Here is a 26,009-nt window from a genome sequence, read left to right as displayed (position 1 = left end):
GTCAATAATTTTTGGATGGAGGGGGTCAGGGGGTCTGGATTGACAAAGATCCCAATGGGCTTGGTTGTAATCAAAAAGGGTAGGAGGTTATATTGGGATAAAGGTTTCCCCAAATAAACTACCATGGATTTAGAATAATTTACTCACCAGAAAAACTTCAGAAATTTTCAGTCTTCTTGATGTCACTTCTGCAGTAAACAGCTGTCCGTCCTGTTGAAACTCATATGGCTTGAGAACGAGCAACTATAAACCTTATTGGTAATGTCAGAAAAGGTCTATGACAGAAAAACTGAAATAAAAAACCTAACCTTTTTCTTTGTTTTATTAACCTTTTTTAAACACAACAAGGAGCAACTGGTAACCGCCTAGAAGATGTTGCCTCAGTCATACCCATGTGTCATGGCTTAGTCTATCCACCCGGTCTCCAGTCCCTTCTGAACCTTCCATTGGGGTCCCTCCTGGATCATTAGAGCATTCCGACCTCCTCTTCTGGAAAACCGAGATGCCTCTCACCAGGAGGGCTGCCCTTCCCATTCCTACCCTACTTGGAGTCCAGGTATGCACCCATGCATATCCCCCCTGTCAATTCAGCATGCCCTCCCCTCACTCTGTACCCACTCAAGGGTCAATCTGTTATTCTATGTGTTCAGGACTCTTAACCAGGCAGGTACCCCTTATAGTAGGATAGAGTTAACAAAACTGGAGTACATGGACCACATCCAGGATCTTGGCCCATTCACGTTGCTGAGCAGCCTGCTCAGTATGGCCATTGTCTTCTCTGCTTTAACCATGGTTTCAATCATGTCACCTAATGGAACACCTCCTGTCCAGCTATATCCCAAAGTGTAGAGACATCTTGTACTCAGAAGGCAATGTGCCCCAGTCTCCCACGATCAATAACTTAGTCTTCTCCAGGGCCAGTTTCAGTCCTTTATCGAGTAGCCATCCTCTTACTAACTCAATGGCTTCATTGCCAATGTCCTTCATGTTCTGCTTGGTCCAACCCACTATGACCAGAACCAAGGCAACACCTTCTGGGAACGTTAACCTCAGGACCCTACTGTAGACAACAATCTGCAATAGGGGTCACAGCATGTTTCTCTGCAGTACATCCTACTCAACCTTAAACATGGCCTTACCATTAACGCTAGATGTGATGATAGCCCTCTGGCAGAGGTAAAACTGAAGCACACTCATCAGATAGGCGTCGACCCCTTATCTGCAAGCGACTCAAAGATAGACGACCATATAGACTGTTGAAGGCATTCCTAACATTGAAGAAGATGATTGCGTGGATGTTCCTTTTATGTGTCAGTCCAGCAACTGCACTATCGACCATATACATTACCCTGTTGACGACTTCAATCATCAAGATGTCTGTCGGAAAACTGTATTGGTACAGATTTAGGCCACCATTGTCAGCAAGCCATACCACCATCATCTTCTCAAACTCCATTGTGAAGTTGTTAATCAAAGTGATTGATAGGCAGAAAGGTCATCGACAGGGCATCCTTCCTTCCTTCCTTTCTGATCAGCACAAACTACGACTCCTTTCAATCCTCCGGCGTATGCTTGTTGACCAGGATGTAGTTGATTCCACCTAAGATCTTGAAGAGCCACATCAACTCAATCCTCAACCAGAAGACCGTCAGACCCAGGACTTTACCCGGTTTTCATCCTCCAGGTAGCAGCAAGTAACTCCTCCAAGGAGAACTGAGGGATATCATCAGCAATAATCTCCTCCCTTCTGGTGTGTCTTGCCTTTTGGGAAGAGTGTAGCTACACAACTTTGCAGTTGATCATCAATAAGTACTGGCAACCTGAGGTCAAATTTCTTCATGATGATCTGGTATCCACAGCCCCAGATGTCTCTGTCAATCTCCCTGCACAGCTGACTCCAACAGTCCCTCTTGGACTTCATGATGGCCAACTTATACCTCCTCCTGTACCTAATGAAACAAACTGTCACCAGTTCCATGTTAAATAAATTGTTCTTTACAACTTAACATAGTAAAAACAAGGTTTAAAATAATATGAAACTACTTTTTTCCATGAAGAAAATGATTCACAAAATTACACAAATATAACATCAAAGACAAGGTTTTTTGTTTATGAAAAATACTTTAAATTATTTGTACTCCAATCTTTTAATGCTGTTTGCTTTTTACTCTTGCATATTCTGTCTTTGTAAGTTTACTTTATTTAATTTTTTTATTTATTAATATTTGTTATTAGCTTTAGCTTAGAGTATATGTTTTATTGTTTCTTTTTTTAATTATTATTATTTTTATTATTCTGCAATATTGTTTTTATTACTGCATGTTTGCATAATACTGTCTTAGCTGGATTTATCTTCTCTGAACACAGTACCTTCACATCCAACACGACGAAGACACAGCACTAGCATCATGTATTATCCTAGTTATGTACAGGTATTGTACTGTAATGCTTGACTCTTGTAATCATTTTTTACTATTAATTTTTATTGTTAGAATAAATATATGATTTACATGGGTTTGATAAATACTAGTAAACTTAAAAAGAAAATGTCTGTTTTGACAAACTAATTAATAGTTTAAAAGAACATTTTAATGTTCCTGTTTTTATTACAGTCTTGAAAGTCCTAATTAGATTTATTTTTTAATCAAGTTATGGTCTTTTTTATTCTAACTGTTGAAGTGTCTTTATTAAAGATGTAATTTAATCTGGTTACTTTCTGACACATATAATTCCTCTAAAATATACAAATAAAAACAGTATTTTTTTAGTTTAACCAAGGTTTATTAAAGCTATTAATTTACCTTAAATAAATTAAATAATATTAGCTTACTTTTTGTTTAGGTTTATTAAAGCTTCTACTGAAGGCTTAAGGTTTAAAGCTTATTTTATTTTTAGAAATAGCTTTATAAGCTTATCTTTTTCACCTTTTTTACATAAAAATATTTGATTCTTCCAAAAATTTTGTTTTATGTTTACTTCTGCTTAATTGTTTTGATTGTAAAAAGGTGAATAAAAATCTCTCTCTCTCTCTCTCTCTCTCTCTCTCTCTCTCTCTCTCTCTCTCTCTCTCTCTCTCTCTCTCTCTCTCTGTGTGTGTGTGTGTGTGTGTGTGTGTGTGTATATATGTGTATGTATGTGTGCGCGTGCGCTTTACCTCTTTTAAATGGAAGAATGTATTTCAAGAATCTTGTCACCATTTTCAGGTACATCTAATAAATGTGTAGTACATTAATAATATGTATTAATTAAGGTGTTTAAAAAAATTATATATCATTTTCTTCAAGGATTACGATTTATAATACTTCTTCATTTGGTGCACATGAATTTTCATCTTGCATACTATTCAGTTATAAGTAGTTCAAGACAAAAATTCAATCTCTCTACAGCATCAGTTACAAATGAGTTTACATAATCTTTTTCAAACAACTTAATGACTTAAGTTAAACAATATGACATATTTATTAAATGGAACTGAAGTAAAAAAGACAAGAGTTCCAAAAATGAATTCTTTTAACTTGTAAATAGAAGGTATATTGAATAAATATATGGACCGATTATGTTTACATATAAATTACCTTGTGTATACTTACTTTTATAAGCTAATTTATAAAATAAATTACCTTGAAAACTTTTCAACAAACCATTTTAACAGTTGGGGGAATGAAGTTTAGGTCCTAGTTCCCATTCATGCGGTCAAAACCAGGTCAGACAGTTTATTTGTTGCTGGTATCAACTTCTCAGTTTTGCCTTTCATCTTTGATTCTGTTGGTGGGTTTTTAATCAATAAGGCATCCTGGAGTGGTATTTCAGGGATGAAACAGACTTTAAAAGTAATTGCTAAATGAACAATCAACATATCCCTACTAGCCATGATTTAACAATGCTTCACAAATTCTTTAAAATAAGGCAGTTATAAGAGCTTTAATATATATTTCTATTTCTTTAACTTTACTCCTTGTAGGTACTTAATATGTATGTTGTACAAGTGTTTATTTATTGAGTTAATTGGCTTATGTACCAGTCATGAATTTTATTCATCAGTTATTGATCCTACAGGTAGTAATTTGTTTCTAGTTTCTTTTATTTTAAGTTTTACATAATAAAAGATTTTTACGACTATATTTCCTTAAGCTTATGACCTTTATTGTAAAAGGTACCTCTATCTCACTGTAAATCTAGACTCTTGCTGAGCAAATCCAAGATTTTCAGTTTTGCAGTAAGTGATGATTGTTACTTCACCACAAAGGCAGTCATGATGACAGGAACATTGAAATTATAAATTCAGTATTGTATATAAAATTGTAAAATTAAAGTTCCATAAAATTTAGTATAAAAAATTCAGTAGAAGGAATATAAGGATGTGCAACTCGGCAATTAAAATGATTAAGAGAAACCTCTGTATTTGTAGAGCTTGTATAAATAATTCTGTTTAAAAAAAAACTAAATCTCATTGTGTGACTTTCCATCAACTCATTGATGGACAGAATTCCTAGTGTAATGTTTGAGTTTTTTATGTGCAGAAAATGTTTGTTTTCCTCTTGTGAATTTTTACCATCTTTCTTTCTTTAATTGTTTTGTTTTTGTTATTTTAATATATTATTTCTAGTTTTTCTGTGTTATTTTCCAGACTTTAAATCTTTATTTCTTTATTTGTTGCTTCTTTCTTCATATTTTGGTTTCATCAGATATTTTAATAGATTTCTTATTTTTTCATATTATTATTATTTTTCCCATAAATGTTACAAATTATTACATTTTGCTTTGTTCGACATTGATATTGTAAATTCTTTTTTGTTTTTTTAATTCAATCTATTTGTTAATTTTTATAAATTTGTAGGATTTTGGATTTCTCTACTATAAAAAACAGTTAATAATTATTAAATACATTTAAAATAATTTATATAAGTTGTTTTTTTTTAAGTTAGTTATTAGAATAAACAATTTAATACTGACATCTCCCACTTTTCTTTTGCCAATGAAGATTGAGCCATTCAATTTTTCTTATTTTTAGACAGTATTGTTTGTACCAAAAATGTAAGTATTGTTTTTCCAAACTTTATACCGAAAATCAAAGAAGAGTTAAATAAGCTATCGATAATGAATCGCCCTACAAATTTCATTGTTAATTTTTTGCTGTAGTTTTTTCAATTGAGAGAGTGTCATCAAGATTGATCATTCATTCATTTAGCATGATACACTATGTTTTATACTTAATTCATTTATAGCCTCATCATCATACACTTTCCTTATACATCTGTAGATCTTCCATGGCAAACTTTTATCACTAAAAACCAGATCAAATTTTACATTTTTAAAGAAATTTGTTCACATATTTTGAACATTTAGAAAACAGTGTAATGAGCTATTTACAGTCACAAAATTCAGTTCATTAAGTAAATACAATAGAGGATTAACTAATTTGGCATTGTTGATGTGAATTCACTTCCACATTCGCTGTGTCCATTTGTGTATAACATAAAGGATGGTATTAAAGTATGGAAATGGCATCATATTTGAAAACTGAGGGATACTAGAATATAAAAACAAGTGCGAATCTACATTATTACAAATTTACTACTTTGTGATGGTGTGTTTGAAATTTTTGTCTGCAACTTGGATCCACCACATTGAATCTTAACTTTTTTTTTTTTTAATAGGAAGGTGACATATGATACATGATTTTAATGTAAAATTTTATGAGAAAAATGATTGTGAACACTGTTATTTGATAACTGTCTGTTTTTTAATTATAAGCAATCAGTGTTAATTGATTTGATGACAGAACCATAGGTAATTGTGGAATAAATGCAGATAGTTATAATTATGCCTCAGTGCAACTTTTCAAGCCGCTAAAGGATATGGGGTTCCATTGATTCTAAAAGGATTAATGGAATCAATAATTCCTTTAAGCTGTGATGGCACACAAATTACGAAGCACTACACTCAATAAAGGCAAAAACATTTTTGTAAAAGGTCAAGCATATGTTGCTCTAAGTTGAGTAAAAAGCTTAAAAGGATTAGGTTTATTTGATTTGGAGCATAACAGAGTAATAAGCCACATGATGACAAATCACTGGCAGAGATGCAGAGATTACAAGTCTTCTTATTGCTGAATTTCTAAAATAAATTTCTAAATAAATTTTGATGAAACGTACTTGATGAACCATCAGGAAAAATTCCCTTTTAAACATTCAATTAGCTGTTAAAAAAATTATCTGTGAGCATTGCTAAAAGATATAAACTTGCTACAAGTTGAATTGAGAACCTCCTTCATTTTTTGATGTCTGTTAAAAAAAAACTATTTCCTTACTGAATAGAGATAGTGTATGTTTGCATTTTAATAATGCGTTGTTTTTCACAAGTTACACGTGTATTGATTTATGCTGTCCACCTTAGTCTTTCTTATTTATGAGGAAGTATTAGTGGGGGTAGCCACTTGTTTTCTCTTAGAACAGTAGTTCTCAAACTTTTTTTACATACCACTTTTGTTAATTACAGATCAGTAGTGTCTAGATCACTATAGATAAATAGAAGATCATTGAACTATTAAATATGTAATATGTCATTAGGATAGCGGTAGAATTAAATCTCAGAATGGTGAAACAATAAAAAATTACAATCTTATTTGAAAGTATATATTTATATTATAAAACAAATCATGTATTACAATTTTTTATCATAAATTTTTTACAAAAAGATTTTTTTATTTCATAAAAATATGTTGCATTATTCATTTACTTAGGTTACTGATTGCAGTATTCTTGAAAACTAAAAATGTAGTGAGAAGGATGGTACTGCATCCTTGAAACAAGCAAAGAAATATCTGGATAAATTGAAGTTATTTTTAAGTGCAAATTTGGGTCAAGTTTCAGTTTATTACAAGATCTATTTTTTTAATGCCACTCTAGCAGAAGACTGGATCTTCTGCTACAGTGACACTGCCACAGTGATATTTACTAGAAAATGTAATTTAAAACAACACTTTTCTGGTCAGTAATAGATGTTCAGTTTTTAACTTTTAGCTAAAATTCACAAAACTCTTAATTTAGTAAATTTCATGTTCGAACCTGCATAACAAGATAGTTTTTTTATCAAAGATTCTGTTTGATTATTAGTTAGGGTTCCAGGAATGATAAACAGTACAAAAGGGTTTTGTATTCATAGGAATTCAGTCTTTAAAATATGTTTTAAAAGTTTCAGTGAGCATTAGGCATTGGCATTTTATATTACTTATGAGATTATCTTTCATTTCAATTTTGTGTATTGTCAGAAAATTTTCAAAATTTGGAAACCCTGCAGATTTTCATTCAAAACACTACTATTCATCATTTGGCATTTTTTGATAAATGCCTTAAGTTTATTGTTTACTAAAAATCAATATGTTGTTTCATTTTGAAAATTTAAATTTAGGTCATTTAAGTGATTGAAAATATCTGATAAGTAGGCTAGTGTTATAATCCACAGCTCATCTGTCAGTCAGTCAGTGCAGTTGTAAATCAGTATTCATGAGGAACACCTGCACCTCTGAATATAGCTCAAATAACCTGCTTATCATTTTTCCCTTAGAAAGCCATCTCATCTCTGTACGTAGAAGTAAATTAATGTAGTCACTGCCCATTTCAGAACACTTTTGAAAATAAACGACAGTTTAAATCCTGTGACTTAATAAAATTATTAAAATTAAAACACTTTGATTGCCTCCTGGAGAACATGTTTAGGTTGTTCAAGCATCCATTTTACTGCTAAAGCTTCTCTGTGGATTTTGCAATGAGTGGGAGTACAATTTTTCTGTTACTGATTTTGTCTTTTGAAGTGAATCTTTACTTCATTTTTCATGAGTAGGTGCAGACATATTATTGTAATGAAAGAGCACTTTTATTTTGGTCAGATGTGGTCCTTTACCCGGAATAGTACCCTTCAGTTGGTCTAGCAGTGAAGTCTAATACTTCCTGGTGATGGTCCTGCCTTTTTCTAGGTAGTTATGACCTAGAGAATTTTTTTTTTCACCATGAGAATTCTAAAAACCTTGACTTTTCTTGCATATGGAACATTTTTTGTTCTCTATGGTGCATTTTCACTTGCTTCCATCCACTGCTTGGACTACTGTTGGTCTGCGGTAGTCCATGTTTCATTTACTGTAATAAAACATTGAAGAAACTCAACGTAATCATATTTAAATAAGTCACCCTTGAGAAGTGTTAAGTCAAGTACATTTTTGGAAAACATTTAACTAAATTTTAAAATTAAATAGTGTGTTATTTAATGTAAATAATATCAGTTAACCTAACTGTCTAATTTGTAGTAATGTTGCAAATTATTGGTTATTGTATATTGTTATTAGTTTTTGGGTCATTAATTCTAATATTAACTGTTAGAAGTTTGTTATTGGATGTAATTCTGAAGGTAATAAATAAAAAATTACTTTAGGGCATTTTACCTTGTTTTATTACTGTCACTATTTTTCTGTTTTTGCAACCTTGATTGCTTATAACCCAGAAATAAAGGCATTTATTTCAGAAACGGTTTTAACCATGATTTTTTTTTGTAAAATGTTATGTTAAAAATCATGTATCACATGTCCTCCTTTCTATTTGAAAAAAAAAGGTTTGATTCAGTGGGCTGGATCCAAGATGGTGGACAAAAATTTTAAAAACCATATAGTTAATTTTGTAACTGTAATCTGGACTTCTTTCTACCTCCTAGTATCCCTCAGTTTTGAAATATGAAGCCGCTTTCAAACTTAAATAATTATACTGCAATAATTTTAAGAGTTAAAGCTTTACCAGCTTCAACTCTGAAATTATGAAATAAAACTATGAAATAAAGGCTAAAGAAGTAATGTTGACGATGTTGTTAATGACTATTGATTGTTAGAACACAAATTCATACCTTATAATTAATATACTTATAATTATTGGTCACAGATTCAGTTTTGCTCAGATGCACATTCATGCTGATTTTTGCAAGTTTTTATGTAGATTCTTTTATTGAGGCAATTGGTCTTTATTCATTATTTTCAATAAACAAAATTACTAAGATGTATATAGCTAGCTTTTAAAGACCATAGAAATAAATTTATAGAGAGCAATTGAATCTTACTGTTCATCATAATCTACCATACCCTACAACTTATATACCCTACAACTTACGGTAGCATTAAATATAATTCTAATGCGTTGTGTTTTTAATACCAGTCAGCCTAATAGTGTTTAAATAGAGTAAATTACATTTAAATAGAGTAAAATTCAGTTTCGTTTTAAAATTTGCAACCTTATTGTGTACTCAATATTAATTGTTTGTATATTTTACATATTAGAATTTTTTATTTCACTTAATTGTGAATTTATCCAATGAGTGTGCTTTTCAAAAACTATTTTAAAAGTTCAAGACTACTGTTAATTTAGTACATATTTAATATTAATTTGTAAATTCATGTTACCGCTCCGCAGATCTCTATGGCAAAGTGATAGCATCTCAGCCTTTCATCTAGGAGTCCTGGGTTCAAATCCCAGTCAGACATGGCATATTACCATGTACATACTTCAGAGATTCTGTGCGATTTAATTCATCAAGCAAAAAAAAAGTATTAAGGCAACTGAACGACATCATTGAATACATATGGATTCACTACTGCCACGGATCTATGAAACTATTAAAAACCTGGGAAGTGCTCATGTCTTCTCAACAATTGATCTTAAAACTGGCTATTGGCCGATATCCCTGGAGGAATCAGCAAAACAGTTTTCAGCCTTTTCAGTTCCAGATGGCGGGCAATTACAGTTCCAAGTCTTGCTCTTTGGCTTGAAAAATGCACCTAGCACATTCTAGTGCAGAACTTTCTCACTGGCTTCCTCCACCAGTGTTGTCTGGTTTACCTGGACGACATCATTGTTTACATCAGTAATTGGGAAGAACACTTGCGCCACATAGACTTGGTGCGGGAATGCCTACAACTTCTCCTCCTGATGTGCTCTTTGGAGAAGTGCCAATTGGCTGATACGAGGTGTCATTTTTGGGCCATGAAATCACTCTCACCGGTAATATTCCTCAGCAGCAACACCTAAAGGCCATCATTGATCACAAGACTCCTACACAAGAAAAGAGCTGCAGAAGTTCCTCGCCACCTGTAACTGGTTGCCAGAATTTATTTCAAGATTCCCAGAGCTTTCTGTGCCGCTGATTGGCCTGCTCTGGGAGAAACACTGGAAATAGACAGACACTGCACCAAGTCCTCAAAACTGTTCGGCAGGCCTTCAGCCGACCATTGAAGTTATCTCGGCTGGATCCAGAGCTTCCAACAGTATTGCAAACCGATGCCAGCAGCAAGGACTGGGAGCCGTGCTTTAACATGCTGTCAAGAACAGGGAGCGAAGAGTCTTGCATGCCAGCATGAAACTCTCAGAGGCAGAGAAGAATTGTACCAAAGAGCTTGAATGCCTCGCCCTAGTTCCTAGTGTAGGCAATCAAGTTCTATCAATCGTACTCTGAAGACTGAACTTTCATCCTCAGAATGGACAACAAGACATTGACATGGCCAAGGCGGGCCTCTAGGCAGAAAACAAAATATGCTCGCTGGGTCTTATTTGTTTAAAGTTTCAAATTTACATTAGAGCACTGTCCTGGCCAGGAGAATGAACTGTCAGACCTGTTGTCAAGAGAACTGGTGGAAAAAAAAAACAGCAAAGGTGCATGAGAAAGATAGACTACACCTGAGCGAACACGTCCAAGAAGAGAGTGGAGCAGTTACACCCAAACTGCAAGAAGTCATCACCACTTCTCTGTTTCAACAGATCAGGATGTACAAGAAGCTGATCCAAAGTGCTGACGATTACACCAGGATCCAAATTTAGTCTCAGACACTCAATTCAGAGTGGAGGAAGACAGCAGGACATAAAACTAGGGCAGGACCCCGACCAGTGGGAATGTACATCCCACCCAGCAACCACTTGGCTGTCATACGACTATTCCACAACACTCCAGAAGCTGGTCACCCCAGAGTAGAAGAGACGTGGTGGGTGATCTGCCAATAGTACAATTGGCAGTCCCTTACGAAGGACGTTCAGCAGTGCCGCACATGCACCCGCTACAAACAAGGTTAACCCTTCACCAGACAATCAGCAACCTTGGAGGCCTACAACTTGTTGGCAGTATGTGGCGATTGACTTAATAGGTCCACATCCAGAAACGGAATGAGGCAACATGTTCCTAGTGTGGCTACTGACCTGTTTTTCTGCTGGTTAGAGGCAAGGCCTATTCCTTGAGTTGACTCAGACACACTCTTCAGCTGTTTGGAGGAGAAAGTGTTTTTCTGCTGGCACTATCCTGCAGCCCTCCTGACAGACAACGGGACTGCATTCACAAGCCAGAGGTGGAAGAAGTTATGCTGCCAGTGACACATTGTACACTGGACTACACCCGTATAACATCCACGAGCGAATCCCACGGAGCATTGTAATGAGGAGGTAAAGAAAACGCTGAGGGAATCCTGCCCTTTAGGAGGATGTCCAACATCTAACCTGGGATAAGATGTGCCACAAGTGCTGTTCCCATTAAGAAATCGGGCCAATGCCGTGACCGGCACGCCACCAAGTGAACTGCTCATTGGGAAACAGTTAAAGAGACCAGGGGACTGGCAGCACCAGAAAGTGCAGGAAACGCTTCAACCCACTGAGGAAAGAGAGAAGAAGGCAGCTCCCTGATGAGGAGTTTGACTCTTTAAGAGTTTGGGGTTTGGCGTCTCTAGGGTCTAGCCTCTTCTACACGCAGAGCTGCAGAACACTTCACACTATACACATACACTACATCAAGAACACTACACAAATTACAACATATACCCTTACACAACTACACAACAACATCGTGCACTATCTCTTCTGACAATTACACTTGGTATGCGACACCTTACAAAATGCAGTGATAATCCAAGGTGGAAACAGTCGTGGTAATGGGTGGATGGTTCTATGTAGTCGGTCTTGAACAGTGTCATCTGGGCACCTGAGTGAACCCAGTTAAGCCCTAGCTCCAGTACGCACGCGTTCTGCTGCAGGAATCGTTACAATTCCATCATCGGTTGTTTGGAGAAAGTTATGTGGATCAGGACAGTCTCCACCGCCGATTGACTAGAAAATAACTGTATCCTCCCTCGTCACTGCGCTAATTAATGTGGCGAACACGTATGGTTACTCTTTTATATTATTATCTTTAACATCATCTTACTGTACTGAGTTTATGAGGTATAAGTTGCAGGTAGAAGGTATGCATTTTATTATCGGAAATTCGCAAAATGAATTAAATATTCCTTTTTGGACTATGGTATGCGTTGAAAAATTCCCGTGACACTTCCCCTGGAAATGATAATCTCAGGTTGTGTATATTATATATCACCTTCAGGTGAGTATATTATCTCTCCTCCCGAATAGTGCATTACATCTTTTTTTCTATTTGCTGTAAAATATTCTCTGACCGGATGTTTCCAGATTCCTGGTCAGAAGCATTGGTTATCCCCGTACTGAAACCTGTTTAACGGAACGGAACGGAATGCAAGAATGACGGGAGTTTCAATATTTCTCCCTACAGATCGCAGAGCCTGGACAATGTCCCTTGCTGCTGTATCTTTCTATTTTCGGGCGGGTTTCATCGGTTACTTAGTGGCGGTTATAAATTTTAAGTTTTATTTATGGACGGATTTAGTAATTTGCGTTCCTATCCGTATTGACCAGCGTGAAATTTATTTACTGTTTCTGACCGTGGGAGACTAAGCTTTTGAGCCTAGTAATCCCGGCGTGATCTCCCTTCAGTCCATCCGTTGAAGTTCTTTCGGTACCAGCACCTGTGGGCTAGCATGAATACGCCTACCGGGGCCCTACGGGGTGCATTTCTTCCTCCAAATGGAGGAAGAAATGCACCCCGTTCTTCGGAGGTAGTCGCATATGCTGACTAAATGAAACTGGGGTCTCTTCGTGGAACGGTGTGGGATGTTGTCTAGGTTTTTATAGTTTTAACAAAATTTAATTGTGAAAACTTCACTCGCGGTCGGAATTTTCGCGCGGTTTTCATTTATAGGTTACGCAATATAGAGGCTCCTAGCCTGGTTTGTCATTTTTTGACTCTCGTACCGCCTCTTCACGGTGGTTCGTTTAATACGGCTTGAGGTCAAACCTGTTTAAGATAAACCATGTCCTTCCAGATATTGTTGTATATCCATGACCAGTACCCGTGCAAGTTGATGGAACTATGAGAAACTGTCGTCTAGTTTTGTACTTTGAGAGAAACGCCCAAATTGTCCCCTGAACAATGCGGTTTCCGCCAAGGTAGATCGGCTATTGATCATGTAGTTGCCCTGGAATCTGTTACTCAAAACGCCTACCTGCTTTGCCAACACCTGGTTGCGCTGTTTTTTGATATGCAAAAGGCGTACAACGCGGCTTGGAGCAGAGGAATCCTAAATAAACTGCATGAGTGGGATATACAAGGAAATCTTGCATTTATCAGGGGTTTCCGCAGTAGTCTGTCCTTTCGAGTTCAAGTTGGAAGGACGATATTCAGAAGTTTCACACTAGAAAACGGAATACCACACGGAAGTGCCTAAGTGTTACTTATTTACCGTAGCTTTAAGTAGTATTACAAACTACTTGCGAAAATCCGTTGTGTTCTTTATTTGTCGATTTCTCAATTTATGTAACATGTACAACTTTAGCTACTAGCGAGAGGTTGCTTCAAAATAAAATAGCCCGTTTAGAATCGTGGTGTAAAACAACTGGATTCACGTTTTCTCCTGAGAAAACGAAATGCATCTGCTTTTCGTCTTTGAGGTAAGATACTGTTCCAAGTGTTTTTACATGGTGAACCAGTTAAAGCAAGCACACGGGTTAAATTTTTAGGAATGTGGTTTGACCAACGACTAACACTGGTTAACAGATTTAAAGGAGCTGAAAATAAAATGTTAGACATGCTGAGAGTTCTATCCAATACCCGTAGGGGAGCCGATCGTGTATGCATGTTGCGCTTCTACCGAGCTCTGGTCCGTTCCCGTTTAGATTACGGCTGCGTAGCTTATTCGTCGGCACGAGCCACTTCTCTAAAAATCCTCGATGCAGTACATCATCCGTCTTGCAACGGATGCGTTTCGGTCTAGCCCTGGTAAACAGTAGACGAAAGCAAATGATATGCTCCTATGTGGCTCGCATTAAAGCACAACCAAATCATCCAACCTTTGATGTGGTATTCTCCAACCAGCATGGTAATCGTTTCCAGGAACAGCCTAGATCTACTGCTTCGCAAGGCATCAGAGCTCGGTATCTTTTTTCATCTCTTAATATACAATTACCTCCAGTCCTTACTGTTGCTCCACGTTATTATCCCCCTTGGCGGCCTTCTCTCGTTAATTATTGCTTTGATCTTTGTCAGTATTATAAAAAGAAAACAAATCCGGTTATCTTACAAAACGAATTTTATAATATAAATAGCGTGAATCTTGATGCTGTAGTTTATAAGAACGGCTCTAGAAACGTTAATTTTGTGGTTTTTGATTGGCAACAGAATCATTTTCAATTGGCCTTCCCAACATCACCAGTATTTTCGTTGCGGAGCTGTATGCCATTAATAAGGCCTTGCATATAATTAGCACAAAATTTCGACATGTTTTTATTTTCTCAGATTCCATGTGTGCTGTGCAGGCGATTAATGATGTGTACTCCAGACACCCTGTTGTCTGCGAGATTTAGTGTGTTATTTCGCAAATGATTAGACGTAATACAACAGTGAGCTTCTGCTGGATCCCGAGCCATATTTGAATTTCAGGCAATAGTACAGCAATAGTTGGTAGTATGGCAAAACAGGCCCCTTGACCAATCGCGTTGTTTCGAACGATCTTGTCTGCTCTCTGAAGAGGGTGGTTCATGAGTGGCAAAGTAAAAGGGATGCTATAATTAACAATAAACTTCATCCGATTAAGAATATTGGAGCTCCTCATGTAGAAATAACGTTCAAGAGGAGGATATTATTTGCTGTTTGTGAATAGGGCACACTCAGCTCAATCATGGCTATTTGATGGAGACATCCGCCACCGTTTGTGTCGCTATGTGTTTCAGCTATTCATGCCATTTGCAGTAAAGCAGATTGTAATTTTATTATTTTCATTGAGGTATATAATGTGATATATCTTTGTTTATTACAACAAATATATCGTGTCCGGCGATGATAACGGGAAAGCGTTTTTCGTCAGGGGAAAAAAGGAGGTCCTCACAAACAACCGACATTTACGAAGGACGAACAAGTGTTCATCAAACAGCATGCCGGCCCTGCTCGTGATGGTAGATACGCAGGATTCGAGGCTTCATGCGAAGGCCCTTACACTGTCCAATGTGTAGGGTAAGTTTATGAAATCGATTGGAAAGGTACTCGGCTAAATGTACACGTCTCCCGGCTCAAACCTGCACACCACGCATTGCAACTGAATTACAGCGTACTCCATCATATCTGGATCCGTATGCGCTCGCTTAGACGGGGGGGGGGGGGGGGGAGTTGTTGACATTTACATACTAAGCTTCATATCGGCGAGCGCGACGCTAGCCGTTTAGATGTCAGTGGGAGTACAATAATACCTATGCGCTTGCACAAGCGCCACTCCCCACCAAGCCAGCTGACGACGCAACTTGAGATAGAACTCAGAGCGACACAGGCATGCAAGGTAATAAGGTTGTGGAGTCTTCAAAATAAGATGGTTTTCAGTGCGGAGGAAACCACTATGGTGTTTCTTAAAGGTCGTCTAACCGCGAGCCGTCACCCGCGGGTCGTGATGAACGGCCTTCCGATTAGCTGTGTTACCGTTCAGAAATATCTGGGTCTCATCCTTGATGAGAGGGTTCAATTCAGGAAGCACCTTCAATTTGTCGCAAGGAAGGCTATAGATGCCTTCTTTGGTGTTCGTGGGGTCATCCATTACCTCACGAACACCCCTTCTTTGGGGGTTGAATTACCGTACCATGGGTATTCTTTACAAAGGTGTCGGCGAGGCCATAATGTTGTACGCTGCGCCCGTCTGGGCTCATCGTTTACAATTCCAATTTTATACGGACATTTTATTGCGAACCCAGCGTCTTTTATTGTTAGCTATTGTCGGAGGCTACAGAACTCTCGAGAGAGAGGCAGTCTCTGTAATCACCGGCATAAAACCCATTGACATTATAGCTATGTAACGTAGCAAGCGGTATGTTTCTAAGAAGGGAGTCCTTATTTCTGGGTGTATGCGAGAAATTGAATACAAAGGTTTTGGCTCTTGGCAAGTTAGGTGGAACGATTCTTCTACTGGTCGATACACGCATGGTATATTTCCAAATGTTAGGGAGTTGCGAGCAATTAGGTGGGTCTCCCCGAATCGGTACACAACTCAACTCCTTTCAGAAAAAAGGTGATTTTAGGAATAGTTTGGCTAGGTTTGATTTGTCTGATTCGGGCTTGTGCCCGGACTGTAGACCGACGACACTGTGGACCATGTCGTTTATGTATGTCCAATGTACGAGCCTGATTGTACCAGAGTTGTTAGAGAGCTCGAGAGAGTGAATTCCTTTGTTGATCTGCGAGTCAAATGGAAGACTCGCAGAGAATGGACTATCGTGGCTGGCTTCCTCAGTTTCCTCGCCGTGAGCAGAACGACTGAAGGGGTATAAGTAGAGTAGCACCCCGGGTTGCTAGGGACCGCCTGGACAGTTGATTGGCTGGAGGTAGGCGTGTTGGCATCGAGCCACGGTTAGTCAGTAAAAGTAATCGTGATTATTGTTGAAATGTTAGCTGTCGGCGGAACGACGACTACACTGCCGAGGGTATGGGTGACCATGTAGCCGTGAGGTGTAGTGGCATCTTGACGAAGGTAGTAAGTGAAAGTAAATGTCACGCGGGACTCTGCGATGGAGCTGAGTGGGAGTAAGAGGTCTGTCCGCCTTTCCCTGGTAGATCAGACCGGAGTCCATAATGAAACCAAGTCAGGGGTATGAACTGAAGTTCACTAAGGGAACTAGGAATAAATTTCGATGTTGCGAATAACATTTTTGGTGGTATGTTATTATTCATTTGCCTCGAATTTATGAGACATTACACACAAATTGGCTCTATTAAATGTAGAACTAGGCGCTGGGTTCGTGCTTCCACGAACTCGGTTAGCTAGTTCAGAGGGCAACGATGTAGGACAGAGAAGATGTCCGGATGAGGCCTGCAGCGAAGACAAAATCTTAGTTTATAAATCACTGATGTAAATGTCTACCGAGAAACTTACGTCGGTGGCATTCCAACGAGGCCTGGCTTATTACTATGAGATGTAAAAAATTAGTGGGCGAAAGACGACTCTCGTTAAAGCCCATCAGGGCTATGAACGGGGGGGGGGGGCGACCGGAAGCGTCACAAGGCGAATGTCTTCCCCTACGGGATTGGAATGACCGCGCAACAGCCCGTTAAAGCCCATCATGACTAGAAACGGGGGGGGGGGGGGGATGTGGCGAATGGAATCGGCACAAGATGGTTGTCTTGTGCCACAGCGTCACGGCTTATAGATGGCGGTCTATAAGTACACTATCAGTATTGCGAGAGCTAGCCACACACCTACTTCAGCGGATGGACTGAAAGAGAATCACGCCGGGAGAACGAAGCACGTGTGCGTCTAGTCTCGCAACATCAGCCCCGGTAAATCTTTTCAATCTGGTCTAAAGAATCGGAACGCAATATACAACTCCGTCCATAAATAAATAAACAAATTAAAATATAACCTCAAAATAATTACCCGCTTGATGAAAAGAATGACAACAGCAACAGACTTTCGTCTAGGCTGTGCAATTAGTAGGGGGATACATAAATCTATGTTCGGAATTGAACGCTATCCTTGCATTCAATTCCGTTCCTGTTAGGGCTAATTCATCGCCGATTACCACTTGGAGAATAAGAAGAAAGAAGTTTCTAAGCCGACGCAACGTAGGCCTACCGGCGGATGCCAACATCCTCACCGGAGTAACAGTCCTGGCCGGTCCGCCACTGGGCGAGGAGTCTAGCTTTCCGCATCAGCTAACCGAGCTTTAAGCGCCCTGGCCGGCGGGCCCATCAGCAGGAGCCGACCTAGCCTGAAATTGCTCACAGAGAACCTACTTGGCCTCACTGGCAGAAGACGACTGACACTGCAGGGCTCTGGGGGCCACCACTGCCACATTGTAGTGGGGACTCAACTTCCACTGAGGTGAGGCTTGTTCCGTTCGCAACAGAAGAACCGACATCGCCGGAGATCAACTTCTGGATCCAGCCGTCTTTCTCAGGGTTATCTCGCAAAACACACAAACAAAGTAGTGGCCCTGGGGCCACTACTCCGAAAACCTCACGCAGCCCTTTTCAGGACTACCATAAGGTTCTAAGGTGCCATGTGCCATGTGCCATGTGCCATCGAAGCTATTCAACGACAAAACATTACAAGTTAATAATAAACATTTATTTATTATTTGTGCCTATTATCATTTTGTTGGTTTTTTTACACGAGACAATTACACATTTCTTACTAATTAATTATTATTTCAAATATGTTTTGTCATGTTCAATGTTATACAATGTTTTTGAGGAATGCGTTAATTGTGACTGGTGAGAAGGTATGACTTTAATTTGGTTTTCATATGAGCTAATATTTATTTATGATGCATAGAATGAGTTTCTGTTCTGATAGTGATAATCTTAATTTTTAATATTTTAAAAATAGAATTATATTTATAATTAAGTTGAATGAAGATCACCAGATTTACCTGCTAAGCATGGTTTGTTGTTTACTAAATTACAAATTCTTATGTGAATATTGATTATTCATATCTGAATAAATATATTTTATTCTAATGAAGAACAAATACCAGTTTTTTTTTTTTTTGCTATTTTTTATTGTAAATCAATTATTCTTATATATCAATTCTTTATAGTTTTATTGTGTAATGTTATGGATAAAATATAAAAAAACTCAAAACTGGTGGAAAATGTTAAAAAAAACAAAGTATTAAAAACTCAATTATATTGTTTTATTGGATTTTTATAAAATCAAAGATTATCATGCATTTCTTCAAAAATATTATGTAAGGCATTTTATAGCATAAATCAGTAAAAATATTTTTGAAAAATGCCGGCAGTACTTAAGATCCGTAAAAGTATCTGAACTTGTATTGAATGTGAAATTATTAACTATATTTTACTCTTCCATTTTGGTCATATTTCAGTTGGATTTATATTTGCTTTTTCTCTTTCTTAAGAAACATTTTAAATTCTTAACATATTTACAAATTTGTTTTCTATAGAGAAAACTCATAGAAGAAACTTATAGAAGAAGAGTTCTTAAATTTTCTCTATGCATGAATGCTGCACCTAAATATTCTTGATTTTAATCATATATTAAAGAAATCATTTTCATTTATTATGATTATATATATTTTTTGTCTTCTACAAGCTCTACCTAATTTACATCAATTTTGGCACATAACCTCTATTAAAATATATGTATCAATTGATTCAAAGGTATGTTTTAATTTGAATAAATTACTTTTACTTAATTTATCAATCAGTTTTTTTTTTTTTTTAACTTAAATGTTTTTATATAGACATTTATACTGTATGTTATAACTTTTACTATTATATAGCATGAATTAATACATTTTTATTGTGCCTATCTGAGATATTTTAATAAGATTAAAATAAGGTCTATTTGCATTGCATGTATAAATGTTATGAGGCTGTTAATGTTTAAAATTGAAGTGATATTATTTGATTAATAGAAGACGTTGTATGCATGTTATTTTTGTTTGTGTATTTTGTGAATTTAATTAAAAAATATTAATTAAATGAATTAATATAAAACAAGGATGGATTAAATATTACTTCATTGTTGTTTGTCAATTGCGTTATGTATTTGTGATTATTAATTTGAAATAATTATTACAAACTCTTTATAATTTAGGCTTTAAAAAATTAAACAATTTCTGATTAATGTGGTTCTAGTAAGTAAATACCTAGCAGGATTGTTGTATTTCATACAAGTTAAAATGTGTCCATTTAGTAATTTTTCATATTTAAGGTTGATATGTTAATTTAATAAATTTTCTGTCTATTTAATTTAATTATTGTATTTCCAGGGCAATGTTGTTGGAAGTTCACCGTTTAGAGAAAGATTAGGTAGCAACAGATTACCAGATAAACCTAGACCAAGGTTAGTGTAAATTTATTATGTAAGATGACAGTTACCTGCCATGAAGCAGTTCCTTTTCACCATTATCCTGTACTTCCAGTAAATTATTCAGTCTTTACCTCTCATTTCCTTTTCCTTATCTAAATTTTACTTTTTTCTTATCTCTCGCATTCTGCTAATCATTCTAACACTTTTAATCGATCCTATCATGTTATGTCTCTGCTTTTGATAGCCTTCCTATTCTGAATTTTTCTGATTAAGGCTCAAATCTTTCTCCTTATTACTTATTTATTTTTCATTTGTATGTCAATTTAAATTTAATCTTCTCCAGTCTCTTCCATGGCTACATTTTAAATTCTTCCAGCATATCCCTTTCTTAGAATCTGTGTTCCACACCCATACAAAAGTACACTTTAAACATAATACTTCACCAACTTCAACTTCTTCAACTTTAATTCCATCTTACTACATAATAACTTTTTCTAATTATATTATAATCTCAAGTTTGGGATAGGAATAAAGGTTGGATAGACTATAAACTGATGTGTATTGGTAGCATTTAATCAAATGTGGAATCTGTGAAACATTTATAAGTTGAAGACAATAACATTTTTTTTGTTCAACAATTATGACCCGAAAGCAAGGGAAAAACAAAAAATGTTAATTAAGATAAAAGCATGTTTACATAATTTGCAGAAAGTTAGTTAGTGATTGCCTGTTATTGATTGCAAGTTACACATATGTGATGAGTTAATTAAATCATGTGACACATTTACTGAAAATAAAAGTAAGAAGTAGGGAGAGTATTGAACAATTATCTCAATCAAATAGTGGACAGTTTTTTCATCCCAGAAGTGATTCTACAACAGATTATATCTACACTTGATTATAATGATCAGCATGACTTATTTTTTAAATTGTACAGGTTAGATCTGTCATCAGAAGCGATAGAACTGCTGAAAGTTTTATGTAGCAGAACTGTGGCTTCAGTATGGAATTTAAAAGAACTTTTTTTTTTTGTTAACAGCCTATATGAGTGCTTGACATGTGTTGTCCCTGCTTATCGTTATCTCATAAAATTATTGGCATATGCAGATGACATCACATTCCTGACTTCATATGGCTTGCTTGGCATTTCTCTCGCCACCACCCCATTCGATCACCCTAAAGCATAAGACCAAATGTCTGTGCCACAAGCGGCTACTGAGCCTCGAACAGTTAGCGACCACTATCCTAACATAGCTCCTAGAGTTTACCTAACAGCGTGAGCAGACTAAGCATGCTGCCATACACCATCGGCTTACGTGTCCCAACTGTTCACTTGTTATATATTTGCTAAAATGGATAGGTGCACCCCGTCAACTACTAAAAATATATATGACATCCATAATAAAATTTATATCGTCTAGGCAGCAATTCGCTGCCACGCCTAAGTCGCTGAATGCCAGCAAGTACCTGTCCACCATTTTATAGCACTTGGAGCCATAATAAGTGGCTGGTGGTCACCCATAATCATGTTTAGCTTCCCACAGCAATGTTCGGGCAGCCATGTGAAAGTTGCGAAGAGGTCGGGAAGCCGAGGCATTTGGGATGCGATTTCGAGCCGGGCTAGAACCGGAGCAGAACGGCAATCACAATGCACCGGATCTAAATTTCGTTCAGTTGCCCATTTCCCGCCTGCGGAAGAGGCTATGGAGCCTCGCGATGGAGATATGGCAGCTTGAATGGCACACCACGACTAAGGGAAGATCCTTGTATAGGTTTCTACAGGATCTGGGGGGATGGTATGCCTCGAATTCATTTTTAATGGCAGCGGGTGCCCAAGTGCTCACCAACCATGTGGATTTGAAGCAATATCTGTTTCGGTTTTGCCTAGCAGCTGATGAGTTGTGTGTCTGCGGGGAGGTCCAGTCGAACGAGCATATGATGTTTGACTGCCCTGCTGTTGGGGGGGGTCAGAGACCGGGCCACCCTGGAACTTAGAGGTCAGGGGGAAAACTGGCCGCTCATAAATGGCGAGTCAGTGTGGCAAGAGCTGCATTGTCGGACCATGTGGGAGTTGCGAAGTTCAACCGTCATCGCTAGAGTTTTTTTAAATTAATCTGGGTTATACTGATTCCTATAGCACCGCTGTGGGAAGTTTTTCCTGAGATAATGGCTGGCCACCAGCCAGATACAAGCTCCACAGTGGACAGGCACTAGCTGGCATACAGCGACTGAGGGGTGACAGCCTAAATTGCTGTCTTTTATTTTATTAACGTTAATGACTTTTAGTAATTAGTAACAAGGGGGGGCGCCTCCCTGATCTAGGTTTAGTTTGACAAGTTAGCGGTTGGGACACATAAGCGGGTGGTGAATAGCACCCTGCTTAATCCGCTCATGCTGATAGGTAGCTCACTAGGACCTGTTAGGTAACGAGGTCGCTAAACTGTTTTAGAGGCATAGTAGCCGTATCTTGGCACTGACATTTGGTCTATGCTCTAGGGCGACCGAATGGGGTGGTGGCAGGAGAAATGCCAGTTATCCATATTCCCACAGCAATATGGTAAGGGTCTTTCCCTTAAGCAAGCCACAGATGCCAGTTGAACAAAGCAACCACATCTAGGAACTCCCACACAGTCCGGCAATGCGGCTCTCGCCACATTGACTCGCCATTTGTGAGTGTCCAATTTTCCCTTTGACCTCTGAGTTCCAGGGTGGCCCAGTCTCTGGCTTCTCCAAGAGCAGGGCAGTTAAACATCAGGTGTTCATCTGACTGGACCTCCCCACAGACACACACCTCATCAGCTGTTAGCGGAACCGAAACAGATATTGGTTCAAATTAACGTGGTTGGTAAGCACTCATTGCCCTTAAAAACGAGCTTGAGGCATACCATCCCCCTAAATCCTGTATAAAGTTACAGAAGTATCTTTCCTTAATCGTGGTGTCCCATTCCAGCTGTCATGCTTTCATCGCGAGGCTTTGCAGCCTCTTCCGCAGTTTGGAGACAGGCAACTGAATGAACTTTAGATGTGATGCATTGTGATCACTGTGCCACTCCAGTACTGGCCCGACTCGAAACTGCATCCCAAAGGCTTCTGGGCCTCTTTGCAATCTTCACATGGAACTTTCACCACTAATTTGATAAAGTGGTAGCCTCATAGCAGGTTGTTTTAAAAACACCAGTTCAAAAAATTAATGCTCTGTGCTGGACACTCCTTAAATTTTGAACAAGTACTCTATTCATATCCAACCTATGCACCCAAATGGGCACAGCGTAAGAGATCATGCTATCAAAGACACCTCAATACACCATGTACACTTGACGGCCTGACAACCCATAGTCTTTCCGAGCAATCCTCCTAAGCTTGTGCATCAATGAGATGGCGTCCGCCGCTACTTGATTAATGTGGTTGCTAAACAGCAACTTTTCATCAAACAAAACACCTAGGTACTTCTGAACTCTAACTCGGCTGATCACACAGCCTTTATATTTAATATGGGGGTTACGACTGTACGATAATATGTCTGCATCCTTGAGAAGTATAAACTTCGTCTTGGGTACAGAAATTTTTTAATTTTGAATGTCCATCCAGCCCTCTGTGGTTGACAAGGCCGCCTCATTGATGCACAAACTTAGGAGGATTGCTCGGAAAGACTATGGGTTGTCAGGCTGTCAAATGTACATGGTGTACCGAGGTGTCTTTGATAGCATGATCTTTTATGCAGCCCCCATTTGGGTACATAGGTTGGATATGAATAGAGCACTTGTTCAAAATTTAGGAAGTGCCCAGCTCATCAAAAAGGCATTGTCCTGTTGCATTACCAGGTATTGATTTGACAAAACATAAGAACTGAGAAAAGTTTGCCACATTTGTAGATTCATTAAATTGAATACTAAAAAATTCAGTAGAACTCATTTGCTGAATTATCTGATCGCAAACACTGGCAGTCATGTCATTGATTCGCCTTCATACTATGATGTTAGAAAGCAGATATTTTTCAATTTTTTTGCTTCTTCCATGCCTATTAAAACTCTGACCATATCAATTGCAGCAGGCAGTATGAGGTTTTCGTTGATTATATGGGGTTTGGACATCTTAGCTACTCTCTTAATTTTACAAGATAAGATGCTTCAAGTGTACTTTAATCAGTATGGCTTGATTTACAAAGAGAAGCTTGTTGATTTCTCAAAGTGTGTAATTTTCTTTCAAAAAATCCAAGGGTTTGCTTTTATGATCCACATGTTTAGTTTCCAAGTGTTGAATTAAGTTTGATGGTTTCATCGGAGGGGACTTGAAAGCAAACAACGCACTGTGGCTTTACATCCAATGAGGTAAAACTATAATTTAAATAACTTTCATTGTACAATCTTGACTTTACCAAATGATTCACTGGATGTAGATGGCTCACTTTGTTTTTTCACAAATTTATCCATTTTACATAAGAATCTAATTGAAAAAAAACCAGTTACACCGTTTGACCAACACTAAAAAAACCAAAACCTCAATTATTATTATTTTCAATGAAACTACGCTTTTTAAAACTTAAAGGCACCAGATAATGCTTTGTATTCAAAATTAAACTGACATTCTGCAATCCCTTACACCTCTTTTATACTGCTGAGAGCATGACATGTTCAATTGTATCATATGCATGTCTGAACATGACCCTTTCACAGTAAATATTATGCAAGCAGATCAAATTACAAGGAGCATGTACACATCAAGTTGGGACCTGTAAAATGCTCATATTTATACACTTCATACATACATGTTCATACTCGTTGCTAAATATGCAGCTAAATAGTTTTAACTTGGTTTCATTTGGTTGGAGTTGAGGGATCACGAAACATGTATATTTTTTTTGTGGGGGGGGTGAAGGAGCTAAAAAGTTGAGATTCACTGAACTAATAAGTGATTAATGTGGTCCTTTTCCGTTTTTATTAAGTATTTTTAATTAATTATTTTTACAGTTGAAAAAATCATCAAATCTTAATGGTTTTTTTTTCTATATTATTGAAGTTAATATTGTATGATTTTATTTTATTTATTAGTCTTGAAAAAAAAAACAAATACATTAATCTATATATATAGGATTGATTAGTATACTATACTATTCGTGAAGCATATGCACATTTTAAAAAACTATATTTTTACATATATAATTTTTTTGTCTTCAGTCATTTGACTCGTTTGATACAGCTCTCCAAGATTCCCTGTCTAGTGCTAGTCGTTTCATTTCGGTATACCCCCTACATCCTACACCCTTAACAATTTGTTTTTCATATTCCAAATGTTGCCTGCCTGCACAATTTTTTCCTTCTACCTGTCCCTCCAATATTAAAGCGATTATTCCAGGATGCCTTAATATGTGGCCTATAAGTCTATCTCTTCTGTTAACTATGTTTTTCCAAATGCTTCTTTCTTCATCAATTTGCCGCAGCAACTCTTCATTTGTCACTTTATCCAACCATCTGATTTCTAACATTCCCCTATAGCACCACATTTCATCTCAGGTACTCCAATCGTTCAAGTTTCACTTCCATATAGAACTAAGCTCCAAACATATACTTTCAAAAATCTTTTCCTGACATTTAAATTAATTTTTGATGTAAACAAATTATATTTCTGACTGAAGGCTCATTCACTCATGCTATTCTGAATTTTGTATTGTTCCTGCTTTGTCCATATTTAGTAATTCTACTTCCCAAATAACAAAATTCTTCTACCTCCATAATCTTTCCTCTTCATATTTTTACATTCAGTGGTCCATCTACGTTATTTCTACTACATTTCATTACTTTCGTTTAGTTCTTGTTTATTTTCATGCGATAGTTCT

General features: G+C 37.3%; 1 protein-coding gene across 3 annotated transcripts in view; it reads left to right on the top strand.

The window, feature by feature from the left end:
* The window catches only part of Iml1 (GATOR complex protein Iml1), a 199,049-nt gene that overhangs the window by 111,941 nt on the left and 61,099 nt on the right, over window positions 1–26,009 (top strand). For 2 of the 3 annotated variants that reach the window (XM_075365139.1, XM_075365140.1), the window contains 2 exons: window positions 2,343–2,432; window positions 20,136–20,209. In XM_075365139.1, coding sequence (XP_075221254.1) covers window positions 2,343–2,432; window positions 20,136–20,209 — 164 coding nt within the window. The remainder of the gene's footprint in view (window positions 1–2,342; window positions 2,433–20,135; window positions 20,210–26,009) is intronic. The other variant, XM_075365142.1, reaches the window with a different exon arrangement.

The sequence above is a fragment of the Lycorma delicatula genome, chromosome 4 (genome assembly GCF_047948215.1).
Source record: "Lycorma delicatula isolate Av1 chromosome 4, ASM4794821v1, whole genome shotgun sequence".
NCBI classification, from domain to species: domain Eukaryota; kingdom Metazoa; phylum Arthropoda; class Insecta; order Hemiptera; family Fulgoridae; genus Lycorma; species Lycorma delicatula.
This window is presented reverse-complemented; position numbering and strand designations above follow the sequence as displayed.